At 25.8% G+C, this 14,015-nt stretch overlaps 2 protein-coding genes across 2 annotated transcripts; both read right to left on the reverse strand.

The window, feature by feature from the left end:
* Nucleotides 1-3,709: 3,709 nt before the first annotated feature.
* Nucleotides 3,710-4,471, reverse strand: LOC129975365 (UPF0739 protein C1orf74 homolog). Its single transcript, XM_056088428.1, has one exon. It carries the CDS (start codon nucleotides 4,469-4,471, stop codon nucleotides 3,710-3,712), a length of 762 nt encoding a protein of 253 aa, XP_055944403.1.
* Nucleotides 4,472-7,481: 3,010 nt separating this feature from the next.
* Nucleotides 7,482-13,756, reverse strand: LOC129976684 (transmembrane emp24 domain-containing protein 2-like). Its single transcript, XM_056090388.1, has 4 exons — nucleotides 13,464-13,756; nucleotides 11,999-12,191; nucleotides 9,904-10,011; nucleotides 7,482-9,091 (listed from the first exon to the last, which is right to left on the reverse strand). The coding sequence occupies exons 1-4, from the start codon at nucleotides 13,653-13,655 to the stop codon at nucleotides 8,967-8,969; spliced, it is 618 nt and encodes a 205-aa protein (XP_055946363.1). The 5' UTR covers nucleotides 13,656-13,756; the 3' UTR covers nucleotides 7,482-8,966.
* Nucleotides 13,757-14,015: the final 259 nt, after the last annotated feature.

Genomic DNA, 14,015 nt, shown 5'->3' on the forward strand with positions numbered 1-14,015 from the left:
GGCCTATTACTAGTTACATCTCTATCCATTATCATTATCATAGTTATTTTTTTTAATTGGGTGAAAAATCATGCATTGTCATCAAATTTAGGCCTATCTCTATGTTTGGCACCTAGCATTTTTTTAAAAAGTTATGGTGAAACCACACCAATAAAATGGTAATCTATATTGTTTGCTTAAATATCGTATAATTATGGTTATATATTTATTATTGTAAAAGAAACTTAAATTCATAGTTAAGCCTAATTACTCCATGGACAAAGCATCAACTCCATGGGCAAAGTTGTCCACAGAGTGCCCATGGAGATGATGAAATTACATTTTTAGTGTAAGTTAAAGAACAGTTTTAATGATACAAAATAATTTTAAAGTTTTTTATGTCTTTTCATCAAGTATATTTAACATGCTTTAAAAAAACATACTACAATTCACATCTTATAGCTTTTATAGAAGTCATGGAGTTGATAACCAATAAACATACTCACCTAGAATTGAAACTTTCTTTTTTTCCTGTGTACAAACAAAGCTTAATTCAAATCTGCATTCAATTCAGAGGCATACAAAATGGCTGCCTCTCTTCAACAACACTTGAAAAAAATGAGTAGTGTTGCCACATGAAAGAAATTTTCTAATAAATATCTCTGTCCATGGAGGTGATGCTTGAACCTGGTTGCAAACTTTAGATGAATAAAACTTTCTGAATATACCAGATTTATTATAATTTCAAAACACAGCAATATTTTTTAATGCATAATTGTTTAATTAAACTTAAATAAAATATAAAATTTCATGTAGTTTTAATAATATATCCACATATTTAAGTAAACTATGGGTTGGTTGCAGTCCATGGAGTTGATTTTTCTCACATATTTGGATTTTTATCTCACAGAAAAATTTTTCAATAAATTTTCAATTTTAGGAAACTAATTAGTACCCATCTAAAATTATGTAGTACAATTTGCTCTGTGGATATTATATTAACAGTATAGTTAATATTCTTGAGTTTCAAGAATGTGCCCGAATTTGGAGAATGACCCACATACATATATATATGACTTTCAACAAAAGCAATAAAGTTTTATTTTTGAACAGTGTGAAGAATTTATCAATCTAAAAATATTTGCTAATTTTTACATTTATTGTAAAAGACAAATTTTCTTCTTCATTGAAATCCTTTTACATTTTAATATTTCAAAAAAAAAAAAATAACAACAGAATTTATAAGATATATGAAGAGATTGAACTAAAAATTAATACACCTAATGTATCAAATGCAATTTTTGTTAGGATGTTCTTATTCTTTCGGATGATTAGCTAATCATAAAGAATTTCAAGAACTATCATAAGGTTTCAGAGTATAAAAATATGAAAATGATTAATAAATAAAGTGGAAAAAATTATCATCAACTTTTAGTTTTGTATATTATAAAATACACTATTTTGCATTCATTTTTATACTAATATGGCATTCAGTGTATTAATGATCCTGTGCATGTCTAAGATGGACAACATAGAAGTGGAAATAGGCAGATAGTATTAAAAAACATAAATAGAGAAATGCATGCGTGTTTTTATTCATTTATCATTACATCCAATTTAAGAAGTCGCATGAAACCTATTTGGGAATGCATTTATTTTTTAATCATAATCAGATGACGAAGGCTACACCTTTACAATTTCTAAACTCCTCCACCATGAGGGTATTTCAACACTAACACGTTGGATTTTTGATCAAATCATATCACTAATTAGAAATCTTCCACAATAAAAATAAAGACTGCAATCAAGCAAAATTAACTTCCATGTATGTTCACTAGGTAATTTTCATTAACAAGCATTCAACTTCTCTATACAAATTATTCTCATAAAAATATTCCATTAAAAATAATACACAAAAAAATATTCACAATTCATTGCAAATTTATTTTTTAACAACTCTTTTACAATATTTTACAAATATTTTCTAATGCTTTTCTCCTCTTATATATTATCTTCATCATATTTTTTTTCTGGCCTCAATCTAACTATAAAGTAACAAAATATAAAAGTAGTCAAATAACATTTAAAATATGCTTAATAATAAAGAACAAACATATCTAAATAAACATTTGCATAAATAAATTGTCAATTAAATATAAAATAATAGTTCATAATAAATATTTTAGTAATAATATGGAAAGTTTCTATAACAACTTAATAATTAATATAGCTTGAGAGAATAAAACAATATTAGAGGATACATACAGAGTTTAAAGTATATGAACAAATATTAAAAAAACCAGTACAAATATCTGCTTTCTGAAACAAGCTTTTAAACTCTTAAAATGAATAGTCAGCATTTTTAGTTCAGGATCATATCTTATGCTCATTCTATGAAAACTTGTCCATATTCTACAGATTTATCAGATACAAATGAAAGTATAATAATATATAGAAATTTTTTTAAAAAATATTGTAAACATAAATAGTAGTAATCATTCATATTTTCCCAATATAAGAATTACATTTTCTCTCTCTCAAAACAAAAAAAAAAAATTTAAAAAGAAAATACAAGACAATTTAAAAATAAAAATTACTAAAAATTAGTTTTATGATTTAAAGCAATTAAAAAAGTTCATTTAAACACATAAGTATTAAATTACAGACTTTTAGCATTCCTTTCAAAATTGACATAAAATTTTTTCATAACAAATTACATATTAGATTCCACAAATTAAATTGTATTGATGCTAATGACAAAATATGGATAAATTATGCAAATGGCAAAGATTAATTTTACAAATTATGCAGATCTTAGATTAAAAAAATGTTCAGAAATATTTTTATTAAAGCATTAATTATTTTCAGAATTTAGAGATATTCATTCTAGAGTAATACAATAAAAAGATTCCATTCAACCTCAAACTGCAGTTTCAGTAACAAAAATATTTATCATCCATTCATTTTAAGTTTATTCCAGACAACAATAATTTGTTGTAGTTTTTAATATTATACTGGGAAAGGTATAACATAATATGTAAAAAAATCATATTAAAAATATTCATTAAAAATGTCAAAATAAAATCCAGAAATTATTACAAAAGGTTTTGAAAATAATCAGCATGCACAATTCAGTTCCATTACAAAAAATATTTATACAAGTCTTCAATGAATTATATAATTATAAGAAATATGAAAGATTTTTTAGAGCATCTTGAAATATATATATATATTAACAAAAAAATTTAGCTAATTTATATTACTATATTAACATGTATTTTGGTGTTAAAAGTATAGTGTTGAACTTCAATGTCAGTAACAAATCATAAAATAAACAGAATAAAATCTAAAGCAATAGGGCATATGAATATGCTTTAATTAAAAACTGGTTTCCCAAATCTACAAAAACCATCCTACATTGTGTAACATAAAATTTGAAAATAAATAATGAATAACATGGCAGGCATATCGAAATTTCTTTGGCAGTGTAATGGAATTTATTTTAACATAAAATTATATTAATTTCATTGGAAAAATTAGTTATTTACAATATGATCAATAAAAATATATGTATAACTTTACAAAATTCTATCATACTTTCAAATAATATATTATCAATAGAAACAAAGTATATATACAAATATATATCACATCATATGCAATGACTAATACAATGGATAATAAATATGTATATATATATATAGTAAAAATATATATTTATATAACTAAATTACATGCAAACAGTTGGTAGTATCACAGTTTTTCGACTCATTTGAACTTCATAAAATCCAGAAATCTCGCACCTCGTCCTTAAATCACTAGCCCAACTATTGACAGTACTTTCTGTTTCTCTGAAAAATTTTTGTGGAGCACTGAAAGAAAATAATTCACATTCATCTTTACTAATTGTTATCACTTGGTGGATATTCAGAGGTACCATTGATAAGCATGCAAATTCTGCATCTGGAGTCTGAGATGCATACCAGTAAAGCACTGGATAGCCAAGGAGAAATCCAAACAAAGTTGTTAGATTGACATTTAACTGAGTATTTGATGCATCTAATGCATTATCAATGAATTCGAAATGCTGTTCAGTCGAGGAAAATTTGTAAATATCTTTCAAAAGTAACCGAACAAATTTTAATACTGGTGAAATGGGCGCCAACTTTTCATCAGGGCGGAGAAGCACAGGTGAAGAGTTTGATTTGGACACGTCAACGATTTCAATGTCTTCTAAACGGAAATTATCAAGATAGCTTTGAAGAAGAACTATATCTGTAATAAAAATTGTGTCTCCAATCGAAAATGCGTTCAAACGAGATTTCGTGAGTCCAAGAGAATGAATTTCTTTCAAATAATTATGAATTTCAGAAATGTCAGCTGTAAAGAGGTCCCACAAGTAACAAGGTTTTATTTGTTTGTCAACTGCTTGTAAATAGATGAGTATTTTAGAAAGATGCTTTCGTGCAACTCTTTTATTTTTAAATGCCATGAGATTGATGACAGCCAAGAGCGTTCAAAAAATAATAAAAACGCACACACATACACATCTCAAAAAATTAATTTCAAAATTCAACAACCCCTTTCCATTTCCACTTCTTTGCCGGAAGCGTCTATAGCAACTAGAAACCAAAAGCAGAAGCAACGTGAATGAAATTGGAGTTGAGATGTATGGTTCAAAACTAACTGCTAGCAATTATTATTATTATTTTTTTTTTCCTTCTTTTAATCGAGTGCAAAAAGAGTTTCTCTTATATTCAACGAATAAGCATGATAGTTGTAGTACGAAAGAGTAATCAAAGTCATTTGCATCAAATGAAGCATAATTTCAAATTCAATAGCATCCAATTGGTTTCATGACGTCATCAGCAGTTACGCAGTGAGTTATTTGGTAATCAGTATAGAGTAATTATTTTTCCTCTCTCCTAGGTTTTCTGTCTTCTTATTCTTAAAATATAATTTCAAAATGTTATCTGCGAGGCAATTATATAGAGATTAGCTGTCACCTTTGATAGATAAATCTTATCTATCGGAGGTTACGGAGTAGCACTCTGTGCGTAGCATCTTGCTCCTGTTACCTTTCATTATACCACTCTATTCTTAGCGAGTAAATGTAAAAAATTAAGAACAAATTTTTTGCACAGCATTTCCTCAACCTTTTATAATCTATAAATATATATCGATAGAATTCCCAATACATTTCTATTTTCAGCAATGTTTTTAAATAATGATTTCAATTTTTTTTCGCCCTCAGAGCTTTTTGTCAAATTTCATTGGAACCCTAACCAGTACTTACTTCAACATTCTTAGATAGAAATTATATAACATCTAGAATATTATTGAACTGGAGCAGGAACGAATTCACCAACATTGTTTGAATAAATAAGATTGTATAAAATCATCATGCACCACTTTTTTTTTTTTTTTTTTTGCTATTTAAAAGCAGAGTAAAATTTCCTTCTTGAGGTAAAGAAGAACAATTACTTCAGTGATCCATTTTTTAACCGAAAACTTATCCATTCCGCAATCTTATTAGCACAAGATGTTATTCGATGAGCAAGATTGTCCACTTTTCGGAATTTTATGCCATTGTAATATTGAACTTTCTGTGCTATTAGGAAAATGATTGACTTATTTTATATTACTTTGTGAGCTCTCTGCTATTCACGCCTTTCTCTATACAATATCAAAAATTCCTTATATTTTAAAACAATTGCATTATAAGGAAAGTATTCCAGCACAGTTGATATTGAAAGAAAATACGGCAGAATAACGAAACAGGGTTCTTTTCAGTATGAGCATATGTGCAGAAGTAATTAATCAAGAGAACAAGGCAACTGAATTTGACCAAAGCCAAAATCAGAAGGATTCGGATTCAAATTTAAGTCGAACCTTATGAAAAACGAAATAATAGAATCCAGCTAAGGACAATTAGTAACCAAGCACATTTGCAATAAGATACTACTAGAGTTTACTTATTTGATTTCTTTATTTCAAGAGCATCTGGAATTACTTACTAAAAAAAAAAAAAGATATTCTGATATACTTATCTTATAATGGAAGGATTAATCAGTGTGACATAAATTTAATGTTAGGTCTTAATGGTTCTTTATTTTAGTCTGCTCATAAGTTTATTTAAATCTTTGCATTCATGAGTCAAGTCTTACCTAAAGATTGAAAATGATAAATATAAATTATTTCCATATTCACATTCTTGTTAGATAACAATTATTATAATAGTCATGAGATATCAAAAACAACCAGATAAATTTGATAACTTTAAATAAATCGTTACTTTTTCAGGTTTGCTAATCATAAAATGAATGTTTATGGACACAACTATAAATTGCTTCTTATTACTTCCCAAGTATAAAGTGTAAGAAAATTATTAACAAAAATAAATGATAATAATAAGTGAATGCTATAACTTTAAGAATTGGTGTCGCAGAATATTTAACCCCAAGCTTTATCATATTATTAATGCATATTAATCTGGAAGTGACAATCAGTAATAAATTCAAATTAGAAGAAAAACTGATTATACCAAGTTTAAACACAACTTTTATAGAATATTATGGATAAAATGCGGTAATAATAAAATAAAAAACTAAAACACCCAATTTTCTAAAAATTTCATTAATGATAGTAGTCCAATAGTACACCTATCTAGTAATTAACAATATACAGATATGTCTGTTACTAATAAGTAATTTATCCTTACATACATTAAAAAAATATAGCTATTAAAAAAGTTATATTTTTGGGGCATTTGAATATTGATGATTTATAAATATTCTTGAATGAAAATACTCTCAAAATGATTACATATTAAATACTGTGTGCTTGAAATATTTTAAAAGTGTAGTAACTGATTTTGAAAATGGAATTTCTAAGAAACTCATTAATATCACAACATACATAACTGATTACCAAATAAATCAATAAATAAAAGACAAAGAAAATGCATCTTCAAATTTAAACAATGTGAAGAAACTTCATGGATTTAAGCAAGATAACATGGAATTAACCTTTTAAAATACTTCAAGAAATATATGACTCACTCCCTATTTTCTTTAAAAAAAAAAAAAAAAAAATGCATTATGATTTTTTTTTTTTTTATGAGTATACATTTCCCCCAAGATCTGAATTCAAATATTTCTGTTAATAAATAAATATGAATTACTTCTAGTATTAAATCCATCTACTTTTTATTTCAAGCCAAAAATAAAAATCTAATCGAAAATGAATTAAAATAGACAATTATGTTTAAACAGTGTTTTTTTTTAATAAAATGTTTTTTATAATGAGTCTGTTCATTTTTCTTTTTTCATTTGGAGCATTTAAAAAACTTATTTGAATACATTTATTTAAAAAAGAAACCAAAAGAAATTTTGGAATAATAAAAGCTCACACAAGAAAATAATACATTTATTTGACATTTTTACTTAAATAAATAACATATAAATACATAAAAACATTTTAAAAAGTCCTTTTGTGGGAAAAAAAAAGCCTTCTAATAATGCAAAATTCTAAATATATGTTTAAAACCATGTATAATGGGATAAACAATCTTTTTATTCATAAAGAGAAAATTTTCATTTTCTAACCTTATTTAAAAATACAGTTATTAAGGTGTTGAATATAATGATTTAACACTTAAATGACTGTATTTTTAAATAATTAAAACTGTTTTATTAAAAAAAAAAATAAGCATGATTCTATGTCAGTCAACATAACAAAATAGAATATTATTGTATTTCAGAAGTGCATCAAAATTCTAAAGTAGAATTGGCAATTATAATTAGATGCTTTTAAATATTTATTGCTTTTGCCACATGCCAATAAAAATAATTTGTTTCATTAATAGCCAAATGTTAATTAAAACATATGTATATTTATTTATAAATATTTATATAGTTTATAAATTCATTTATTATAAAAAGTTGCAGAACTTTTTTTAACCAAGAAATTAAATGATGGACAAATGAGCTTCACTTAATACAATTTAGCACACACACACACAAAAAGAAATAGAAAAGTTCTGTGTTCAGGTGGCAAATGTTATAAATGATTAAAATAAAAGAAATTTTTATTTGTTAATGTTTAGAAGGTGATGAAATGCCACACTTATTACTAATAAAAGTGAATGATCATGTACAATTTAATGACATTTTCCATTTTAAAATGCAATGAAAAATAAAATGTCACTGTGATTTTTAATTTTAGTTTTCATATTTTTTTATTTTAAAAATAATTTTTTTTTTCAAATTTAAAAAGTTTATGCATAACATTTTGCCATCTAAGCAAAGAATTAACATATGTTCTTAATTAAGAATTTAAGAACATATAATTGATTAAGTATCCAGATTCAGCTTCAATAAATTTCATGCAATCCTCGAAAAAGGTATGCATGTACTTTTTAACAAAATATCACAGAACATTTTTCAAAAGCATATGAAAACAAGTGCTAATTAATACTAAGATTCATTATAATGGCATCATTTTTGAAAATTTGCAAATATAAATTTAAAAAAAAAAAACAGAAAAAAATTACTTAATATTATATGTACATTAAACATATGTTAGCTACCACATTTCTGTAAAATTATAGTTATTTATTCAATATGATAAATATTTTTCAAAAACATTTAGAAATGATATAAAATTTAATTTTACAAGATTTCAAAAAGATTAGAATAATTAACAAAGTTCACCCTCATCATTTTTTTAAAGAAGATATTCTATTATAAACTAAATTTATAAACAAATGACTGCATAGAAATATATTCTACAGAAAATCCAATGAATTTCATAAGATTAGTAAGGTTTCAAAACATTAAAATTTATAGCTATTGCAATATAAAATTTTTGAATATATTTGAAAAAAAAAAAATATGTAACAATAGTTTTTTTTTCTTTTGTAACAGTGTTATTATACAATGGACTTGTGTATTGAATAAAGAGTTTTAAACAAAAAGTAACAAAATTTAGACAACTCTTCGAACTTCAAAGAACCTCTTCAAGTAATAAACTTGTCCCAAAGTCATAGTGATAAGAACAATTGCTTCGAAAAATGCCCATAACACAACACGAGAGTTTGTGCTTTCATTAACTGAAAAAAAAGTATATACATTAATTGCTTTGAAAAGAGAATATTAAATTTTTTAAACTAATGATAAAATTGATTAATTTTAGAGACTTTATTAAAAGAAAATAGAATAAATTTAAAAAGTAAATAAAATGTATTTTTCATGTTCTTAACAATGAAAAAAATTGATTAATATCTAATTCAGACAATAAACATCATTAAAAAAATATTTAAATTAAAATTGTAATAAAAGCACATTTTCTTCAAAACTTTGCCAACCATGTAATAAGTCACATAAAAAATTAGTAATATTTAAGAATAATACTAATTTTATAAACTAACATCATATTTTTTGTAAAAATATTTGCATACTTATTTTGACTAAGATTTTGAATACTTAATGCTGTTTAATACTTTAATACAGTTTCCCATGGCCCTATTTCCCCCTTACTATTGCTTGGTAAAATCTCAACGGAAAAAAAAGTTTTGGAATTGTTTCTCATAACAATTTAAGAAAGCTGTAATTAGTATGCATGCAAAAAGTGCATTTTTATGACCCAATAGATGTGACCAAATTAACAATTTATATTAATCAAAGACAATATCAAAAATTGATGCTCGTTAAAATTCTCCCTCTTCCTTTATGTTCTCCTTTCACAAATTGCTTTCCTTGGCCTTTTCTAAGCATTCTAAATATTAATACATGCATGAAATAAGTATATTTTTTGACATTTAAATCTTTCCATTATTCCTCTTCCTATAAATCAATTATTCAAACTAAGCAAAGAAATGATTAATTTTTATTGTAAACTTTCAAAAAATGAGTAAATACATACTTCCACGGTGAATGCGGTCTCTTACAGCCATGTACTCTTGTTCATGCTTCACAGATGTCAAAGACGTAGACAACTCTTTAATCATTTCCTCAAGTTTATTTTGGTGGGCTGGAAATAAAAATATTAATGATGAAATTATAATTGCACAGCAATTCATAATTACTTCATTAATAAAATACAAAATATACAACACTTTGGTAAGGAAGAATTCAAAACATTTTCCTTTTGTAGTCGGCTCTCTTATTTAGGAATCTAACTTAAAATTTCATGAAAGTTTCAGTGAGGCTTTATCAATTAATCAAGATATTTTCTATGGGAACAAATTTGAAGGATATACAGATAGTACTATAATTCATGCAACACTACATTTTTATATGAACCAATATTATGGTATTCCATAATACAATATTTATTTTGTTCATTACGATTCTTTACAGATCGCAAATTTTTTTACATTGGTTAAAATTAAAAAGATATTCTAAGAATTACACAGAAGCAGAAAATAAATATCTGCTTTTTATCAAATGCATCAAACTGAAACATCAACTAATTTTAACAATTCCAATATCTAGGAGGAGGAGAACAACAATAGAAAAAAATTAAAACTAATAAATGGTCATTTACTGGTTGCAATTTCAATGTATCAGTGAAAACATAATTTTAGTTAAACAATAGTTCTTGTCTTGATTTACCAAATGAGTTTGATTAAAAGATTGAGATGTCCAGAAAACAATGCAATCAATTATATAAAGGTATAACATAATAATCGAACAAACCAAATAATACTAAAGAAATATCTTAGTGCTTAGTTTTGTTAAAAGTTATCTTGGCACATAATATGAAGTTTTGTATTAATAAATTAATGCAATCTGAGTCAACTGAATCATAATATATACATGGACATTTATGTATACTTGATGGATGTATGGTTAAGGGAAAATCCATAATCATAGGTTGCAAGGTGAAAGGCTCGATAACAAGGTATAAAGTTTTATGCTACACGAAAACACAAATAGAGAGTTAAAGTGTACACAAGAAAAACACTTGCAATAAGCAACAGCATGCAAGTAGCAATAAACTATTAAATTATTGCAACAGCACAAAATGCTGAAACTGAACGCAACTACTCTATCATGACTTGACTCATTCAAGCTTAGCTCCAATGACTCTCTCCACATGACCGACTTTGAATGCTAACTGATTACTTGCTACTCAGATTTTTTATAGCCTCCAGACAAGGACATCAACTTGAGTCCTAAGGTAGCTATTGCCAAGATTCAAGAATATTTTCTGTCTTCAATTTTTATTGCTAAAGCTGAGGTAGGGGATCATTGATCCAGCATCTATTATTACACCTTCAAATTAACCTTACCAGGAGACATACTGCATTAGGAAGCAATATCAGAAATGCATAACAGCGTAATATTAATGAAAAACGGTAAAAAAAATTAAAAAATATTTAAAAAATTATTAAAAATATTAAAAAAAATTATTAAAAATATGAAAAAATAATTAAAATATTAAAGAAAAATAAACTTCCTTTGATAATATTATAAATATCATTCACCGTTTTAAGCACTGCATATAGAGTACACTAATTTGAAATAACTGGAATATTCTAGATTTTAACATTTAAAAATTCTTTATGAATTGATATATTAAGGGTCAGCAGAGAAGCGGAGGAAATGCTTTAAGTCTCATAATTCAGAGATGATAAATATTTTTTTTATCAATTTTCATTTCTTGTACATGAAGAAAGAATAATATTTACTTAATTCCCTCAAGGATTGAAATTCCTAGCTAAAACAATGACAGTAAAAGCCGTGACTTTTATATAATGGAATAAAGAGAGTAGATTTGAAAGAAATTTGATGTAGGTTCCCACTGGTAAAATACTGCATTGGAAATTTTGTCTTCTAGAAAATGGTGTCATTGAGTTTAAAACACATAGACAGAGTTTTGAAAATCAATTCCTGGTTATCGCATGTGCCAAATGAAAAAAGTCGGCGATACAAAATATTGCCAATGGGTCCCTATACAAAAACCATAACATGGATTCTTAATACAGGAATATTTTTTTTAAAATAAGTCATACCTTCAGTTTCTGCATCATGTCCTTTTGGTGCTTCACCAACATCCATAGAAAACATGACAATTTTTGGTGTCATTGTAGACATAGCATTGCTAAAACAGTAAGTATAGATACCATCAGCATGGGCAGCATATGTATATTTCCCATTGGATTCTCGCTCCCCTTGGTAGATAATTTTACCATCTGGTCCAACAATCTATGAAATGAAATTATTCTTTTAAATGAAGATTCATTTTCTTTGACATTGCTTCATCTTATTTAAATGCTTTGTTACATAAATATCTGTGTATAATTCATATGCTAACAATTAATTGCTAAAAAAGTAAAATATTATTGCAAACAATAATTAATTGCCACAATGCTAAAGATATTTTGTTGGTTGTACCAAGTATATACATGTATAGGATTATAATGATAATTTAAGAAGTTTTATAATTTCAAAGTAATTCTAAATTTCAGTTCAATAAATTACTTTAAATCAGAAATTTGATTAGCTTAATTACAATAGTTTTAACAAATATGTAAATTATGGCTTGATGAATTCCTACATTCTTTTTCACAATTATTATTATTTTTTGAATTTTACTTTTTAAAAATATTTGCTGCAGCTTTGAAAAAATCAATAAAAAATGCAAAATTTCAACTTAGAAATTTTTTTTTTACGAAGCACAATCAATTTTATTTTTTTGAATCCTCAGTAAATTGGGATAGCAACTTATTTGGATGTAATTTCAATAAACAAAAATCAAACTAATATACAAAAATTACACACTCAGAGAAAATTCAATATAATTAGGGACAATTAAAAGTTTCAAAATAAGAAATGACAAATTCTGCTGTTACAATAAATTGATACCACCCTATGAGAATACTTATCAATATTGTATTAGTTCTTGATTTTTTACCCCACTGATTGTAAGAACTTCAATTCATATAATCTGAAAAATATCTCCTGAAAATTGATGATCATATCATGTTCTTATGTCTAATCTAAACTATTCATAATAGACCCTCAGTTTATAAGAAATATACGTCATAATAAATGCAGTTAGTCCAACCTGCACTTATTAATTTATGCAATTTCTTAGTTATGGATAGGACAACAGAAAAAAAAACTTAAGAATTTTTTACAGTAAATTTATTTTCATAGAAATTAACTCTTAAATTAGATGATGAGACTAACATCAATTATTAATGTCACAGAATGAAATGAGATTGAGAAATATAATTTATACTTCTTTCTTTCATCTACAATCTCAAAATCCATATTTTTTCACAGCAGATACAAAAAAGGAGAGGATAGTTTTGAAAACATATGCCTCGCATGAAAACTAATAAGACTTTTAAGTATACTTATACTCAAAACTTAGAAATTCAGACAGTTTAAAAGATACAAAATAGGCAGCTCATATACAAAAAGCAAAATATTGGATGACAGCGTGAACACAATACACAATATTTTTCTTACTTTAACATCAATGTCAAGAAAACCACCTTCTGCTACTTCGAATGTTAAACCCATTTTAGTACCGGCTGTAACTTTGTCAAAAAAACATTCTTCAGCATGGGCATCAACATTAACAAAATAACAATGAATGTTCGGAACGACTGAAATTAAAATGAGAAAAAATTTAATTGCTACAGAGAGATTCAAAAACATCTTGAAGACCAACAAAGTAGAACCTAGCAACCTATTAGTATATACACGCAAATAGGACACAGACACGTTCTATCAAAACATTATAAACATATGACGGTAATGGTACGACTCATCAATGCCAGATTTATCATATATATTTTGAATGCTTCACTTGGTTTCCTTTCATAATATTTAATTTCAAAAATACTTTTAAAACCATATAAAAGTATTTGCAGAAAAGAATATGATGCTAAATAAAAATATAAAAGCATGATTTACTTCTGGATAAATAGAGTATAATTTTTTAAATTTTAGTTTAAACCACGCCTCCATAACCTCCTCATGATTCCGAAACTTTAGCCGTTCTTTTTGTTTTCGGTT

The sequence above is a fragment of the Argiope bruennichi genome, chromosome 7, assembly GCF_947563725.1.
Source record: "Argiope bruennichi chromosome 7, qqArgBrue1.1, whole genome shotgun sequence".
Taxonomy (NCBI): Eukaryota; Metazoa; Arthropoda; class Arachnida; order Araneae; family Araneidae; genus Argiope; species Argiope bruennichi.